A 19,374-nucleotide genomic window follows, 5' to 3' on the forward strand; every position below is an offset into this window, starting at 1 on the left:
CCGCCGATGTTGGTGCCTCTCCTTGTTCGGGCGGCGTTCGGTGGTCGACATCACCGGCTTTCTAGCTGCCACCGATCTACGTTTCTTTTTCCATTTGTTTTGTCTTGATTGTACACACCTGGTTCCCAATCCGTTATAATTTATTCCCTATTTAACCCTCTGGTTCCCACATGGTTTTGTGCATGTTTGTTCTTTGTTTAGTGTTCTAGACTTCTATGCGCTGGTGTGTTTTTCCCTGCGTGGAAATTATTGTTGTTTCTTTTCGAGTAAAGTAGGTATTTTCCTCAGTTCTGTGTCCTGCGCCTGACTCCGTCCTACCGCTGCACACTGACACCTGACAGAAATAGTTAAATCACTCCTTAGTCTGCTCGAGAGAGAGATCACCTGGAGATAAAATATCCAACAATGGTTGCAATCGGCCCATAGGCTTTACTAGGCTTGGGTTTCAGTCTAGGCGCAGAGGTAAGGCATAGACTGAGGTTTGAGTTTAGTAAGACCAGAAGTAGGACTTTGGGAGTAGACTCTTTATAAAACACTCTTTGAATATTATGAATACACATAACTCTGACTGCCTCTTTCTAGTGTATCTATCTGTCCTTCCTTACTTCCAAATTCCCTCATCCAGCCTCTGTCCCTCACTATATATACCTCAAATCCATTGATTGCAGAATCAGCAATTCCTCTGTTACAGAGGAGACAATACCTGTTGTAATGCCTCAGTAAGGGAGGCTGGATGGACCCCCTCTGAGGTGTACTGTAATGTACACTCTAATCTACACATTGACCAGGATACAGCCCTGACTGAGACAAAGCCCACACATTCACCACACCGCCTGGGTGGAGGGGACAGGGGGGAAGCAGAGGGGAAGGAAGAGAGAGAGGAGGGGAGAGGTAGGCAGAGGGGGGAGAAAGAGAGAGAGGATGGGAGAGGTAGGCAGAGGGGGAGGAAGAGAGGGAGGAGGGGAGAGGTAGGCAGAGGGGGAGGAAGAGAGAGAGGAGAGGTAGGCAGAGGGGGAGGAAGAGAGAGAGGAGGGGAGAGGTAGGCAGAGGGGGGAGAAAGAGAGAGAGGAGGGGAGAGGTAGACAGAGGGGGGAGGAAGAGAGAGAGGAGGGGAGAGGTAGGCAGAGGGGGAGGAAGAGAGAGAGGAGGGGAGAGGTAGGCAGAGGGGGGAGGAAGAGAGAGAGGAGGGGAGAGGTAGGCAGAGGGGGGAGGAAGAGAGGGAGGAGGGGAGAGGTAGGTAGAGGGGGAGGAAGAGAGAGAAGAGAGGTAGGCAGAGGGGGGAGGAAGAGAGAGAGGAGGGGAGAGGTAGGCAGAGGGGGAGGAAGAGAGGGAGGAGGGGAGAGGTAGGCAGAGGGGGAGGAAGAGAGAGAGGAGAGGTAGGCAGAGGGGGGAGGAAGAGAGAGAGGAGGGGAGAGGTAGGCAGAGGGGGGAGGAAGAGAGAGAGGAGGGGAGAGGTAGGCAGAGGGGGGAGGAAGAGAGGGAGGAGGGGAGAGGTAGGTAGAGGGAGGAGAAAGAGAGAGAAGAGAGGTAGGCAGAGGGGGGAGGAAGAGAGAGAGGAGGGGAGAGGTAGGCAGAAGGGGAGGAAGAGAGAGGAGGGGAGAGGTAGGCAGAGGGGGGAGGAAGAGAGGGAGGAGGGGAGAGGTAGGTAGAGGGAGGAGAAAGAGAGAGAAGAGAGGTAGGCAGAGGGGGGAGGAAGAGAGAGAGGAGGGGAGAGGTAGGCAGAAGGGGAGGAAGAGAGAGGAGGGGAGAGGTAGGCAGAGGGGGAAGGAAGAGAGAGAGGAAGGTCGAGGTAGGCAGACAAGTGAGTCCATATAATTAAATATAACTATTTATTTGAATGAAATGTAATATATCTCTGTGTCCATGTTAATGTCAAACAGCACAAGTCACCCAGACAGCACCCAAGATGAAAACCTACTCTAAAAGACAAGCTGTCCCCATAGGAGAACCCTTTTGGTTCCATGTAAAACCCTCTGTGGAAAGTGTTCTACATGGAACCCAAAAGCATTCTACCTGGAACTAAAAGGGTTGTACTTGGAACCAAAAAGGGTTCTTCAAAGGGTTCTCCTATGTGTTATCCTATGGGGACAGCTGAAGAACCCTTTTGGAACCTTTTCTCTAAGAGTGTATCTAAAAGTAAAAGCAGGAGAAAGTCTTCATGAGAATTGTATTTATTATTTTCAAAGGGTTCTCCTATGGGGACAGCTGAATAACCCTTTTAGGTTCGAGCACCTTCTTTCTAAGAGTGCAATCTGGATAATGTGATGCCAGTTGGATAGCCTAGAAACAGTATATTACCCTAAACCACTTGGCAAAGTTTTATAATAACACCATATCTGTCCCGCACCTGTCCAGAACAGGTCAAGGACAATACTGAAGTAAACACAGGTGGTTTTACAGAGACCTTCTCATAAACCCACTTCCTCCTGACTCCCACTAACACCACTGGAGAGAGTTGTGAGTCCCACTCTCTCACAGGCTGCTACAGTGGGACCACAGACAGAAGGGGAAACCCAGATAAGCCACAGGGGCTATAAAGCTGAAGCATCCGTTTAGAACGTTTTCTCATCACCACATATGGTAGTGAGAGGAAGTCCAGTCACTGTTAGTGGGAGAGGATGGAATTAGGTGAAACTGGTCCGACATTCTGCACATTTTTCGATTAAACATCTGATCTCAATGCATTTTTCTGTTCCCAAAAACTAGAATCTGTTACAAACACACTGCACTAAATTGTATAGACTTGACGCTTTGCCAAAATGTAAAAAAAAATGGCGTTGTTTAGGACTGCAAGGTGGAATGCACAAGCCCACTACGCAAATACATGCTACAACGCGCCAATAGGATCTCGCAAGCTTGTGCTTGGCTTTGTCCATCTCCTTGCTTGTTCTGCCCACTATACGTAATTTGCTCACACTGTAAACGACACAGATGAACTACAGTATCTTGCGTTAGTTCTAAATATCCTTGGTGGGACTGTAAAGCACTTAGCCCCTGTCCCCTGGGAAGTCTGCAGGGAGCAGGTTTAGAACAGACACACAGGACCAGAACGCCTTAACCAACCCACGAGGATGAGGGTCTTACAGGAAGGGTCTTACACACACACGGAGAGAGAAAGACACACAAACATCATATTGAGAGATGGATAGAACCAGAACCAGCCCTGGGAACCGAGATGAGAACAAAGGACAGAACGCTGTGGCACGGGACAGAAGAGAACAGAGTGGAACAGCAGAATTGACTAAACAGAACAACAGAACATGATGGAACAATAAAGTTACAGAAGAAGAGAACAGACCAGACATGGACCTATAGAATGCAGAGAGATACAATGAGACCCCAAACAGTCCAGATTACATGCACGTGTGAGTCGAACCACAGCTCTGAAATGGACCGTTATATTTAACTCAGGTATAGACAAACCCGTGTGTATGATGCACAATGTTCAAGGCTAGGGTCGACTACATGCAGCTCAGTCCAGTTTGGAAACATAACGCGTGAATGCACGCGGTGCGGATGGGTTGTCTATGGCAGCTCGAGGGCAGACGTTGGCCTGCTGTATAGTATATTAATGACGTGCCATATCACCAGCGCTGCTCATCCCCTGGGATAACTATCCGTAGCCTACACGTACCGTTATATTATGTTTATCTGAATAGACAGCGTTGCGATTTTGACCAACTTTTGTTGCCTATAAAAAAATATATATTTATGAGGTTAAGTTTATTCTCCAAGTTTGGCTACCACAGAATCGCACGCAAAGACTGTTACTTCGGTTGAAAAGCTAAAACATACCAACACAGCAATCTTTACAATGTATTTCGTGAATTTCTGTCGGGAGATGTTTCCTTATGGGACGTGCTGCGGATTGAAAGACGGGGTTTCTAGTGCGTCGCACAATCAGAAGGAACACCCCAGCAATAACTTCAACTGTTTACAACAAGACAGGACACACATACATGTATCGGTGTAATGAATAGCTTATATTATACTATGCGAGGTCTGCAGTAGCGCTCAGCTCTCTTCTGTTGGTTCAGCTCTCCCCAAACTCCCCCGACATCCCCGCGTCTTCATAAAGCTCCTCTTACCTTGCGCTGTCAGGACCACCAGCAGAAGCACCACGGTGACTATTCCGGAAGGATCCATCTGCACCTCGGTGCTCTGGGAATGTCTCGTATATAACAAAAAAAGTAGGACAATTTGGTAAACAGACAGCAGGAGTCGATTGGTAAAATTTAGAGCGATATATTTCTGTGCGCTGCGCACGGGGAGGTTGATGTCAGCGCGCGCTCTCCGACATTGAGAAGTTCGGTTGTCCCGCCCCCACCTCCGGCGCAACCTCACGCGCCCGTGTGGTTTATTCACGAGGTAGTAATTATATATATATAAACAGGTTATACAAACATGAAAAATAAAGCCTACTATTGTTATCACAGGAGAGCCCTAAGAAAAAGTTACAACGCATCCAAACCTATTGCAGGCTACGGTATAGGCTACTTGTCGGTGCGGTGCGTTCAGACCGGATGCTCCCGACTTTTTCATCACTCAATTAGGATTAACTGTTTCACTTATTCATGTCGTCTCGTGCCCGTTACCATGTCTCGGCAGGTACTCACTGCTCTACCTAGGACACAGCCAAGGTAGGTCATGTCAGGTAACCTCCCTCTCTCTCGCTCTCTTTCTCTTTAGTATAACAGGGAGTGAATACCCGAGAGGTCTCTGTGTTTGTCATGACTTGGCTGGTTAATTGGACAGTATAAATGCCTCCTCCTATTTCTCCTGTTCCTCCTGCCAGCTAAATCAGATGACCTGGCCACAGAAAAAAACACCATAGAGTAAAGGGCACCATCATGTCCCCCACTCTATGGTTTTTGTCTTAATCAGGGATTAGATCTTTATGTAGGTCTATGGATTAGATACAAACTCACTCATAGTAGACTACATATTCACTCACATTACACATGTACTGGCTTGATACACACACACACACACACACACACACACACACACACACACACACACACACACACACACACACACACACACACAAAACTGACTGCTGGGCTGTAAATGACCTATTTAGACACTTAATTGATTTTGGGATAACAATGATCAGACAGCTAAATATATTACTTTGTAACTTCTGACTAGTAGAGTCCTGGAGGATAACGCTGCTGTGTGTATCTATCTCACTGCAAGGTGCAGTATATGCTGAATATGAGCGCCACTTTATACAGTCATACATATAAGCTTTAGTATTTCATACCACCTAGTACACTACATGGCCAAAAGTATGTGGACACCCATTCAGCTATTTCAGCCACACCCGTTCCTGACAGGTGTATAAAATTGAGCGCACAACCATGCAATCTCCATAGACAAACTTTGGCAGTAGAATGGTCCGTACTGAAGAGCTCAGTGACTTTCAACGTGGCACCTTCATAGGATGCCAACTTTCCAGCAAGTCAGTTTGCCAAATTTCTGCCCTGCTAGAGCTGCCCCGGTCAACTGTAAGTGCTGTTATTGTGAAGTGGAAACGTCTAAGAGCAACAACGACTCAGCCGCGAAGTGGTAGGCCACACAAGCTCACAGAATGGGACTTCCAAGTGCTGAAGCGCATTACGCGTAAAAAACCGTCTGTCCTCGGTTGCAACACTCACTACAGAGTTCCAAACTGCCTCTGGAGGCAACATCAGCACAAGAACTGTTCGTCGGGAGCTTCATGAAATGGGTTTCCATGGCTGAACAGCCGCACACAAGCCTAAGATCACTATGCGCAATCCCAAGCGTCGGCTGCAGTGGTGTAAAGCTTGCCGCCATTGGACTCCGGAGCAGTGGAAACGCGTTCTCTGGAGTGATGAATCACACTTCACCATTTGGCAGGCCAACGGTCAAATCTGGGTTTGGCGGATGCCAGGAGAACGTTACCTGCCCGAATGCATAGTGCCAACTGTAAAGTTTGGTGGAGGAGGGATAATGATCTGGGCTGTTTTTCATGGTTCTGGCTAGGCCCCTTAGTTCCAGTGAAGGGAAATCTTAACACAACACCATACAATGACATTCTAGATGATTCCGTTTGGGGAAGGCCCTTTCCTGTTTCAGCATGACAATGCCCCCGTGCACAAAGCGAGGTGCATAAAGAAATGGTTTGTCAAGATCAGTGTGGAAAAACTCTACTGGCCTGCACAGATCCCTGACCTCAACCATTTGAACACCTTTGGGATGAATTGGAATGCCGACTGTGAGCCAGGCTTAATTGCCCAACATCAGTGCCCAACCTCACTAATGCTCTTGTGGCTGAATGGAAGCATGTCCCCGCAGCAATGTTCCAACATCTAGTGGAAAGCCTTCCCAGAAGAGTGGAGGCTGTTATAGCAGCAAAGGGGGACCAACTCCTTATTAATGCCCATGATTTTGGAATGAGATTTTTGATGAGCCGGTGTTCACATACTTTTGGCCATGTGGTGTCTTTTATACGTAATCCTTTCACTCTGATGTATTTAGCCAGACTTTTAGCCAGACATTTTGAATAGTGTCGTTTTGTAGATGGTGGAGTAGTGGGGCATTTGTGACTGTGCTGTATTGAGCTGTACTGTTGGAGGCAGCTAGCAGCAGGGTCGTTCCACGAAATGAGTTCCTTTTGCATCCCTTTGATATTTTAAGTAGAAATTGTACAAAAATATTTAATTTTAAAAGCCTGTTTTATTAAATGAAGTGACATTTAAAATAGACCACATGGAGAATTCAATAAATCAGATTTATATATAAATAAAGACTTGCTAAAGTGCCGAAATCCAGCATTTTGACATGTCCCTCTGTGACTTCTGCACTGAGCAAAAATGTAAACGCAGCAAGTGTTGGTCCTATGTTTCATGAGATTAAATAAAAGATCCCAGAGATGTTCCATACACACAAAAATATTATTTCTCTCAAATGTTTTGCATTAAATTTGTTTACATCCCTGTTAGTGACCATTTCTCCTTTGCCAAGATAATTCATCCACCTGACAGGTGGGGCATATCAAGAAGCTGATTAAACAGCATGATCATTACACATGTGCACCTTGTGCTGGGGGACAACTAAAGGCCACTCTAAAATGTGCAGTTTTGTCACACAACAAAATGCCACAGATGTCTCAAGTTTTGACAGGATGTGCAATTGGCATGCTGACTGCAGGAATGTCCACCAGACCTGTTGCCAGAGAATGTAATGCTAATTTCTCTATCATAAGCCACCTCCAGTGTCATTTTAGAGAATTTGGTAGTACGTCCAACCGGCCTCACAACCACAGACCACGTGTAACCACCCCAGCCCAGGATCTTCACATCCAGCTTCTTCACCTGCGGGATCGTCTGAGACCAGCCACCCGGACAGCTGATGAAACTGTGGGTTAGCACAACCAAAGAATTTCTGCACAAACTGTCAGAAACCGTCTATGGGAAGCTCATCTCCATGCACGTCGTCCTCACCAGGGTCTGGACTAGACTGCAGTTTGGCGTCATAACCCACTTCAGTGGGCAAATGCTTACCTTCGTTGGCCACTGGCACACTGGAGAAGTGTGCTCTTCATGGATGGATCCTGGATTCATCTGTACCGGGCAGATGGCAGACGTATGGCGTCGTGTGGGCGAGCGTTTTTCTGAGTGCCCCATGGTGGCGGTGGGGTTATGGTATGGGCGGGCATAAGCTACGGACAACGAACACAATTGCATTTTATCGATGGCAATTTAAATACACAGAGATACCGTGATGAGATCTTGAGGCCCATTGTCGTGTCATTCATCTGCCGCCATAACCTCATGTTTTAGCATGATAATGCACGACCCCATGTCCCCAGGGATCTGTACATAATTTCTGGAAGCTGAACATTTCCCAGCTCTTCCATGGCCTGTATCCTACTCCAACATGTCACCCATTGAGCATGTTTGGGATGCTCTGGATAGACGTGTATGACAGTGTGTTCCAGTTCCTGACAATATCCAGCAACTTTGCACAGCCATTGAAGAGGAGTGGGACAACATTCCACAGGCCACAATCAACAGCCTGATCAACTCTATGTGAAGGAGATGTGTCGCGCTGTGAATGGTGGACACACCAGATCCTGACTAGTTTTCTCATCCACGCCCCTAGCCTTTTTTTTTATAAAGGTATCTGTGACCAACAGGTGCATATCTGTATTCCCAGTCATGTGAAATCCATAGATTAGGGCCTAATGAATGTATTTAAATTGACTGATTTCCTTATATGAACTGTAACTCAGTAAAATATTAGAAATTGTTGCATGTTGCGTTTATATTTTGGTCCAGTGAAGGAAGATTTTAACCCACTCAACCCTAGCATTTCTCCAAGTTTTCACTATAATTCTAAATGCCTACTTATTTTGTTACTTTGACAAAGTAATTTCTAAAGATGATTGTTTATTTCATGTTATTAGTGATTCATTTTAAAAGACCTGTCACTCATTAAGGCCAACCCTGTTACGGGAACTGAGCTCTCCTTATAATATGGTGAAACTATTCCTTTTGAAATATATTTTTTCAAAAGAGACATTGAACGTCTAATAGTCAAATCATAGTGTAAAATCAGGTGAGCTGGTTGTACTCTTTTTGTCCATTTTCTGTGTTCACCAAGTTCCACCTAATTGGTGGAATAACCCAGCAGCTGGGAGAGCAGAGGACGTTTGTGTGAGTACATCTCCCCTACCTCTGTCCTCTCCTCTCTAATCAGCTTACCTTTGCATAAATGGGTATGTACCCCCAGCTATTACCCTGAGCTGGTAAATAAACGCAGCACACACACACACACACACACACACACACACACACACACACACACACACACACACACACACACACACACACACACACACACACACACACACACACGCAACCACTGTGCACAAACACACGCAGCATGTCTACTCACAACGATATGTTAGGCTTATAAGATATTTCTATATACATGTATGTATTTGCTTATAAACATCAATGATTATTTATCCTTGATTCTAATAACAATGAAGGATAATCCTGAGGTTGATCGCTGACCTGTGCTAGAGTAGGTGTTCTGGCCCCATGTGATGTTTGAATTGGTCATGGTCATAAGGTTCTGTGGGTCGGGTGGATGTGGTGATAGACGATGGGTACGGAGCAGGGCTTCCTTCTGAACAACTGTTCCCCCGTCAGTCAGGGGCTCCACAGAGAGGGGTTGAGACGCTGCTGGAATACAGCCAGTCAGTGTGCACTTCAAGGCAACACACCCTTGTTTTGATTTACAGTACAGCCAAGTCCTGACACGTGTACCGACTTCCCTCATCACTTCCGGCGAGGTCCGACGTAATACCAGACAACAGTCCATCTTTTCTTCCCAAATGGCAACCTGTTTCCTATAATAGTAGTGCACTACATAGGGAATACGGTGCCATTTGGGGTGCACCCCTCTATCATCCCTGTCTCCTCCTCCTCATTCTCTCCATCTTTCCAACTCTCCGTGGGCTCTTGTGTGTCGTTTACCAAGTCCACTGTCAGCCTCTGTCAGCTCGCCTCTGGCTGCCGTCTGTTTTTATTTACCATACATTTCAGAGTAAACACATTTCACGTCACATAAACAACATGAAGGATGAATGACACCTTTGCCAGGTAGCGATCAGACACAGAGTTATTTACACTGTGGGTAGAAATGGAGAAGGTAAAGCGTTAGTCCTCTTCGCAGTTTGTAGGGCATGCTCCTAAGCTTAAAGACAGAGAAAGTGCCCAATCCTTTGCGCTCAGTAAGTTTCATTGTTGGGCGTTGTGTCAACTCTGGCCTTCCCGGTTGGAGTCCTAAAGGGGTAAGGGATAAAGTGCTGTAGACAAAATGAGAGAGAGAGAGAGAGGGGTAGACAGAGAGAGACTGAGACAGCGAGAGAAAGAGAGAGAGAGAGGGGGGTAGACAGAGACAGTGAGAAAGAAAGAGGCAGAGAGAAAGAGAGAGAGAGAGACAGAGAGAAAGAGAGAGAGAGAGAGAGAGAGAGAGAGACAGAGACCACCCACCCCACCATCAAATGTTAAAATGGATCCAAAAAGACAACACTTCCAGTACAAGAAAAAAAACGAAAGAATAAAAACGTCTCAATGATTTTCTTCAATGTGACAGAGCGTCTATTTGTGGAGAGTTTCCTTGTATTCAGGCAGACTACAGAGTAACACTGAGGACTCTCTCTCTCCCACGGGCACTCTAACTAAGGATAAACACTGTCATCTCTCTTTCTCTCCCTCATGCTTGCTCTCTCACCCAGCCACTCTCCATTTCTCCCCTCTCATTCTGTCACTCTCTCCTTCTCTACCTCTCACTATTCTGCAACTCTCCATCTTTCACCTTCTTTTCCTTCTCATTTTCACCCCATCATGTAAGACAGCCCTGTGAGAGCTATCGCCACGCAGGTTTCCCATGTCTGTTTCATCTCCGTACTGAGCACCAGGCACCAGGCAGAATATACTGGAAGAGTCGAATTTCTTCAGTTCTATACGTTGAGATTATGTTCTTCAAAATATCTCAGAAGGTTTAAATTAGAGCCCGACGTTACGGTTTTAGACCTGAATCTCATGTTCTGCTTAATGAATTTGAACCGTTTAATTTAAAACGTGTCTTGATCAACCTTAGAAAGAGCCTTTCGTTTCACTGACCATTAAATGCCTCGTGACGGTCATTGGCAATGAGAGGAACAGAGTGTGTGTGTGTGTGTGTGTGTGTGTGTGTGTGTGTGTGTGTGTGTGTGTGTGTGTGTGTGTGTGTGTGTGTGTGTGTGTGTGTGCCAACATCAGATTGCTCTGTCTTTCTAAGAAGAGGGTCAGCCTGTATTTACCCTATACACATTAGCTAAAGTACAACTCAGCGCTCCGAGCAGGCGAAAGAGACAGACACAAACAGAGATCAGGAAGAAGAGTTTAGTGAGATGGAAAAGTACACAGGAAAATGGGTTAGTGAGGTTAGAGGAGCAGGAGCAGGACTGAGACCTTCCATAGAGGATGTATAGTGGGTTTCCAATATCATCAGTATTCACCCCCCCCCCCCACCCTGGGATTTTTTTCACATTTTTTGTTGCGACAAAGTGGGATCGAAATGGATTTAGTTGTGATTTTTAGTCATCGAGATCTACACAAAATACTCTATAATGTCAAACTGGGAAAAGAATTCTACAAATTTTAGCAAATTAATAAAAATGTTCTAACTAAAATATACAGTAGTTGTTTCAAAAGTATTCACCCTTTTTGTTTAGGCAAGCCAAAATTAGTTCAGGAGTAAAATGTTGCCTAACAAATCACATAGTAAGTTACATGGACTCACTCTGTGTGAAATAATAGGGGTTGACATGATTTTTGAATAACTAACCATTCCTCTGCCCCCGATATGTACAATATCTGTAAGGTCCCTCAGTCAAGTATTGTATTTTGAGCACAGATTCAAGACTAAGGAGCTTTTCGAAAGCCTAATAAAGCAGGACAGTGATTGGTAGATGGGTAACAATAACCAATCAGACATGAAATATTCCTTTAAGCATGATCAAGTTAATAATTAGGCTGTGGATGATGTATTAAACCAAGCAGATACATTAAAGATAGTCTTCCTTCTGAACTGAGCTGCAGTACAGGAAGGAAACTGCTTGGGGATGTCACTTCCCACAGTTGTGTCAAGTTGGCTGGATGTCTTTTGGTTGGTGGACTATTCTTGATATACACGGGAAAATGTTGAGCCTGAAAAACCCAGCAGCGTTGCAGTTCTTGACACAAACCGGTGCGCCTTGCAGCTACTACCATACCCTGTTCAAAGCCCCTTAAATCTTTTGTCTTGCCCCTTCCCCGTCTGAATGACACATAAACACAATCCATGTCTCAAGGTTTACGAATCCTTCTTTCACATGTCTCCTCCCCTTCATCTACACTGATTGAAGTGGATTTAACAAGTGGCATCAATACGGGATCATAGCTTCCACCTGGATTCACCTGGTCAGTCTGTGTCATGGAAAGAGCAGGTGTTCTTAATGTGTTGTACGCTCAGTGTATATTAGTGTTTTATATTTCATTAATAAAATAAAATGTTATAATTGTTCACCTACTTTGACATTACAGAATATTTTCTGTAGATCATTGACAAAAAAATCACAATCAAATTCATTTCAATCCTGCTTTGTAACGCAACAACGTGAACAAATATAAAGGGGGTGAGCACTTATGATACCTACACTCTTAGAAGGGTTCCAAAAGGGTTCTCCTGCTTTGATCTGAAGAACCGTTTTTGGAAGACATTGATTCTTTGTAAGGCAAAGGGTTCTACCTAGAAGCTTTAACATCGTAAGAACCGTTTTTGGAAGAAAGAGTTCTTGGATTATTCTTTGGAATGCAAGAAGGGTTCTTTGAAAAGCAAGAGGTGTTCTACATAGAACCTTATATAATATTTCCCAGCATGCTCTATTGCAGGATTATTTTCAGAATTGATTGTTTTAATGTGTTTTTACATGTACATTGATTGGTTGATAGATTTTATGCTACACAAAACTAAATAACATAATTTGTTTTTAACTAAACCAATCTTTTAGGAAATGCACCTGTTACTTATTACACCCATTACTGAGACAGTTGTTCCAGTTTGAATACTGAGTCTAACCAATGACCTAATCTTCCCTACCCTGGAAGTCATTCTGAATGCAGATTGTGGATGATAAAAAAATTCCACTGGTTGGAAATCCTGACTCTGTCTGGATTTGAATTACACTTAACTTTACACATCACTTTTATAGAGGTTTCTAGGTAGAACCATATAAAGAGGGTTCTATGAAGAACCTTACATGGATGGTTCTAGATAGAACCCTCTACAAAGGGTTCTACCTGGCACCAAAAAGGGTTCCCTAATAGGAGAAAAAACAAAGAACCCTATATGGTTCTCCTTAGAACTTTTTTTCTAAGTGTGCAATGTGTATTCAGTGTAGGTCAGTGTGGGTCAGTGTGGGTCAGTATTGGTCAGTGTGTGTCCGTGTGGGTCCATGTGGTTCAGTATTGGTCAGTGTGGGTCCGTGTGGGTCCGTATGGGTCCGTGTGTGTTCGTGTGGGTCCGTGTGGTTCAGTGTGGGTCAGTGTGGGTCCGTGTGGTTCAGTGTGGGTCCGTGTGGTTCAGTGTGGGTCAGTGTGGCTCAGTGTGGGTCAGCTGGTACCAGGATACTACGCGAGGTGACATCCCTATGCTTCTATTTTCATACGGCGAAATCGAGAAAACACACACTCTACCTCTCCCTCTGCACACACAGCCGGGCCCACACTCCACTATTGAAAAACAAATAGCAGGCATCACCTTAGACAGCTCAGACGCAGCAGAAGGACCCTGAGGGCAAGGGTGCGAGGGTGGGCAGAGATGGATAGAGAGGGAAAAGGGCAAAGGCATTTAGAGCAAGGAGCCTCACTGACAGGACTGTCCTCACTGATACACATCAGCACTCTAATGCTTTTTATCGCTCTACCTTCTCTCTTTGTTTCACACTATCTCTGCAGATTTCTCTATTCTTTCTCTATTGTGTCTCCTTTCTTTCTTTCGTATTTCTTGTCTCTCTATCCCTCTCTCTGTCTGGGGTTTTGGGAAATCCCTGTCCTACACAGGAAAATACACAGAGGGCACAAAACATGAACACAAAAGATTGGAGTGTCTTTGAACGGGGTATGGTAGTAGTTGCCAGGCGCACCGGTTTGTGTCAAGGACTGTAACACTGCTGGGTTTTTCACGCTCAACAGGTTCCAATGTGTATCGAGACTTGTCCACCACCCAAAGGACATAAAGCCAACATGACACAACTGTGGGAAGCATTGGAGTCAACATGTAATATTAGGAAGGTGTTCCCAATGTTTTGTACACTCAGTGTAGTCTCCATGTTTATTCTCTAGAAGTACACAGGGAACCTCAAGACTCATTACTTTATTATACACAGTGAGTGGACAACAAAGAGACGGAAGAGTGGAGCAAAACAAAGAATAGAAAGAAGAAGGAAAGAGAATAAAAAGCAGAAGATGGGGTGAGGTTAGCGGAAGACGATTGGAAGAAGACAAAGGGAATAGAATTCCCCTGCAGCTGAAATATTCATACTCTTCCTATAATCTTGTAATGGGTATTATTTTCTATTTCCGTTACACACACACACACACACACACACACACACACACACACACACACACACACGTTTCCTGGTCCCTCCTTACATCCAAGCCCAGCATCGGCTAAATTTGGACTCCTCCTTAAATAAGGCGATAACCGGGGGGAAAAATGGAGTTGCCCAGAGATACGCTTCCAGGCTGCTTCTCTCCAAAAATACCCCTCCATCTCTGGAGCATTGTGACTATCTACAGCCTAGTGCTGCTGGGATCCAGCTAGGGTTTCGCTCGAATCCCACTCAAAAGACGCAACCCAACTTACAAATGAAAGCCACTAAAATAAAAAGGCCATCGTGTTACATCAAGGCCGACATCGAAAGGAAAGCAATCGGCGCGCTAAACAGCTGACCTGTAAACGCAAACACTGACAGACACGTCAACAGATTGAAACGAAAGGCGTAAATCAGGTATGATATTGCGTACGTTCAACGAGGACGCATGGCAAATAAAAGCCAACTCGACCAAACGATGGCAAAATGAGGAAGTACAAAGTACTCTCTCCCACCCCCTTGGCCTCCCCTGCCACCCCACAGCCCAACCAGCCAGCCTGTCACTCACATGCAGACCAGAGACCAGTGTTTATTCCCCAGTTATAATGCTGAGTCATGCTGTTATGCAGCCTGCCTGTTGCCCACCAGCAAACAATTCAAATCCCTGGTTGTTCAAACCAGAGTTATCTGATAAAAACCATCGCTGTTAATTATACTGCTTTTTTTCTCTCTTTCACACACAACCCTCCTCCTCTTCCCTCGCTCCTCTCCTTTTCTCTTTCTCTCTCTCATTCTATCGTCTCTGTCTCTCTCACTCACCCGTTTCTCTTCCCAACACTCCTCCAGCCTGTCTTTGCCCTTCTCTTCATGGCACTTACCCACTCTCCCTCCTCCTTTCGTGGTGTGTTGTGTGTCCTCTCAGAGTCCCCCAGTCTCACCTCCGGGACGATGTCATGGCTGATGTGACCACTAGTTAGCAGTAGTAGATGTTCAATCTCTTAGAAAGTCAAAGTGCACCCTATGTATATTTGGTCAGTGCTGTAGGATTGTACAGAACACGCCTTACCAGCAATAAAAATGTATTTGTGTTTGAGGCCATGGGGCTATCCCTCTCTCCCTCTCTCCCTCTCTCCCTCTCTCCCCAGGTCTCACCGTGATGGGAGATGGCAGGAAGGCAGAGGTAGATCGATGCCTTACGGCCCCAGCCGCTCAGCAGTTACACACGCAGTAATGCAGTAATGTACTTCATAAATATCGTCTCGAGAGCCGGAATGGCGGATATAAATTATCCAACCGTGTCTAGTAGAGGAGGAGGAGTTCAACGAGGGTCGTTGGGGCCCATCGTTGTGGCTGTGAGTTACTCTTGACAGCAGGGGTGTCAAACTCATTCCATGGAGGGCCTGGTGTCTGCTGGTTTTTGGTTGTTCCTTTCCATTGAGACAGACCACCAGGTGAGGGGAGTTCCTTACTAATTAGTGACCTTAATTCATCAATCAAGTACAAGGGAGCAGCGAAAAGCCGCAGGCACTCGGCCCTCCGTGGAATGAGTCTGACACGTGTTCTACAGGGTTCAAGACGGGACATTTTGGTGTCAAGGTAAGAGAACTCTGTGCACTAAATAAAATGGATAGAACCAAATACAGTGCAATGAGAGTGTGTGTGCCCGATGGAGTGTTTGTGTGTTTGTGAAGCTACAGCTGTGGAGTATTGATCTCTGAGCAGAGTGAAATGGCCTGCTCATTGGTTGGTTGGAGATGCAGTGGACTAAGGGCCTCTAGTGTTTATGACTCCTCTAGTCACATCTGACTCCTCTCATCTCCGCCGTCACGCTTACTGCTCGTCTCTAGGCTCAAGGCCGTAAAGTGTGTGTGTGTGTTTGTGTGCGTGCATGTGTGTGAGTGTGTGTGTACCCTGTCCTTTTTTTGCACTAAATAAATAGAAATGAGAAACTGAATTAATTAATCAAATTCAGATCTATTTTATATATAATTTTTAATAGGTTCAGATTTCAAATGGAAGGCTGTAAGCTTACTGTAAGCTAATGCACAAACTGCAAATACTGATTAAAATATTTGGAGTATGTGTTTTGGATAACCCGTTTGATAACCCATTGATCCCCCCCCCCCCCACCCACTCAGTTAATGGGAAGGCATGTAGACGTCACTCGGTTTAATATATGAGTCATGCTAATGTGTGTGGTATTTATGGTAACAGGCCAACTTCATACATAGAAATAGGAAGAGAGAGACATATAGAGGCCTACATACAAATGTCATCTACATCTGCATTGCTTGCTGTTTGGGGTTTTAGGCTGGGTTTCTGTATAAGCACTTTGTGACATCGGCTGATGAAAAAAGGGCTTTATAGATACATTTGATTGATTGATTGATTGATTGAAATAGATAAGCACTGGCCTCCCGAGTGGCGCAGTGGTCTAAGGCACTGCATCGCAGTGTTAGCTGTGCCACTAGAGATTCTGGGTTCGAGTCCAGGCTCTGTCGCAGCCAGCCGCAACTGGGAGACCAATGGGGCGGCGGCAATTGGCCCAGTGTCGTCCGGGTTAGGGAGGGTTTGGCTGGCAGGGATATCCTTGTCTCATCGCGCACTAGGAACTCCTTTGGCGGGCTGGGTGCAGTGCATGCTGACACGGTTGCCAGGTGTACAGTGTTTCCTCCGACACATTGGTGCGGCTGGCTTCTGGGTTGGATGTGCATTGTGTCAAGAAGCAGTGTGGCTTGGTTGTGTTTTGGAGGATGCATGGCTCTCGACCTTTGCCTCTCCTGAGTCCGTACGGGAGTTGCAGCGATGAGACAAGACTGTAACTACCAATTGGGGAGAAAAAAGGGGGTGAATTAAAACACTGAATTAGTGACTTCTTCTCCAGAACAGAGAAACTTTGACAGATCCTTTTAAGATCAAATATAACATTACACCAGCTGCTGCTTCCATCTTGCTGCTTCCAAGTGCTGTGCTCCCGGAAGGGGGATTCTGAGTTGTTTCTCATTGTTAAGCGATTTTAAGGTAAAGAGTATTGCTTGTGGTGTGCTGTGGCAACTTGGTGGCCAACCAGCTACAACACATTGTGTTTGGATTGCATTTCATGCTGTGTACTCTTAAAGCAGAAAGCTACGTTTTACATTTGCCTAGAGCTTTAGTATTTAATAGTTGTACTTATTGTGATTAACTTTACAACTTTTATGACGCTTCCTCACGTTTGTTGTGCTAGTGTGTTGTGTATTCACTGAACCTAACCTGAGTGCTGTGTATTCACTGAACCTAACCTGAGTGCTGTGTATTCACTGAACCTAACCTGAGTGCTGTGTATTCACTGAACCTAACCTGAGTGTTGTGTATTCACTGAACCTAACCTGAGTGCTGTGTATTCACTGAACCTAACCTGAGTATTGTGTATTCACTGAACCTAACCTGAGAGCTGTGTATTCACTGAACCTAACCTGAGTGCTGTGTATTCACTGAACCTAACCTGAGTGCTGTGTATTCACTGAACCTAACCTGAGTGTTGTGTATTCACTGAACCTAACCTGAGTGCTGTGTATTCACAGAACCTAACCTGAGTGCTGTGTATTCACTGAACCTAACCTGAGTGCTGTGTATTCACTGAACCTAACCTGAGTGTTGTGTATTCACTGAACCTAACCTGAGTGCTGTGTATTCACTGAACCTAACCTGAGTGTTGTGTATTCACTGAACCTAACCTGAGTGCTGTGTATTCCCTGAAACTAACCTGAGTGCTGTGTATTCACTGAACCTAACCTGAGTGCTGTGTATTCACTGAACCTAACCTGAGTGTTGTGTATTCACTGAACCTAACCTGAGTGCTGTGTATTCCCTGAAACTAACCTGAGTGCTGTGTATTCCCTGAAACTAACCTGAGTGCTGTGTATTCCCTGGAACTCTAGAAGTGTGCTGTGTTATACCTATTTTACTTTGTGTATCTGACCCACGTGACTTAAATGCAATACGTCTACTTGTGCATAGTATTTTTGGGCTCCTGATTCCTTTTTATTGATACTGTAATAACCGTGTAATAGCCGTGTAATAAACTACATATTTCGTAATTGTGGCAGTTCAAGTCTACATTGGCTCTTGCAACCTGTGGGCATTACGTGTGTAAGCGTGAGTTAGGCAGAGAGTCTCATCCCTGCCATCTTAACCAAACATGAAGGGTAGTGACCCCAGAGAGCGCTTTCTAATGAAGTCTCCCTCAGCTGACTAACATTTATCCCGAGCCCCAGACAATTCAGAGAAGAGACAAGCCACCCACAGCTATGCATTCCAGAAACGTACAGCCTTCCGTCTGACGACAACGAAGATGCCAACTGCTTGGAGAATCTTCTTCATTCTGTGAGTCATCAATCGGAAGTAAAGCTACTGAACAATCTGAGGTTCATTTCGGAGAAAGAAATATCTCGCGGATATCGTTTGTCATATGGTCTGTCAGCTTTAATGAGGTTGTATGTTAACAAACTAGCCATTTCTTTGGTCATAATGTTCTGTAAAAACCCTGGCGAGAAAAGGGTAAACAGGCGTATGGGACGTTATGTGGAACAGAAAAATAGAAAAGAAATAGGCCAGGGGTAATCAAATACTATTTATTTTTTATTTTTATTTAACCTTTATTTAACTAGGCAAGTCTATTTGAGAAGGTCCAGTCACACAAATGTCCTAGGAGGCAAAGGTCTGGATGGATAATGTCATTTATCGGCGTAGTAACAAACCCCCACCTCGCAACTCATGCAACACCAAACTGTTCACGTCACTCTTGTTGGCCGAGAGAGAACAAAAATTCCACAAATGCCATGGAGCAAAGGGAAAAGCTGGCCGTTTTGAAGCTCATTTCCTGCTATTCTACACATTGTCCATGTCTTACGTGTGTTCATTTGATCGTAGGAGCCGAATCGAGACCGAGCGCCGTGCTTGCCATGCTCTACCAACTGAGCCACACAGAACCACATCCCAGGATCTCATCCCGTTATTTCCTTTTATTGATCCCTTTGACATGACATCGGCATCGTTACTTCCTGTAATTAACCGAAACAGGTCACATAACTGGCCAGTGGAAATAAAAATGCATGTCCCCTTCTTTTCGCTGAAGAAAATAAATACATGAAATGAGAACGAAACTTGCGCTTAACTTGAAATGTGTATAGTACGCCTTCCATTGGCTAGCAGTGACAGAGTGGGCATACTGT

The 19,374-nt window shown here is 45.1% G+C and overlaps 1 protein-coding gene across 1 annotated transcript in view; it reads right to left on the bottom strand.

The window, feature by feature from the left end:
* The window catches only part of LOC115187580 (neuronal acetylcholine receptor subunit alpha-3-like), a 45,149-nt gene extending 40,942 nt beyond the window's left edge, over positions 1 to 4,207 (bottom strand). The window contains exon 1 of the mRNA XM_029746533.1: positions 4,089 to 4,207. Coding sequence (XP_029602393.1) covers positions 4,089 to 4,146 — 58 coding nt within the window. The 5' untranslated portion in view covers positions 4,147 to 4,207. The remainder of the gene's footprint in view (positions 1 to 4,088) is intronic.
* Positions 4,208 to 19,374: the final 15,167 nt, after the last annotated feature.

The sequence above is a fragment of the Salmo trutta genome, unplaced genomic scaffold, assembly GCF_901001165.1.
Source record: "Salmo trutta unplaced genomic scaffold, fSalTru1.1, whole genome shotgun sequence".
NCBI lineage: Eukaryota > Metazoa > Chordata > Actinopteri > Salmoniformes > Salmonidae > Salmo > Salmo trutta.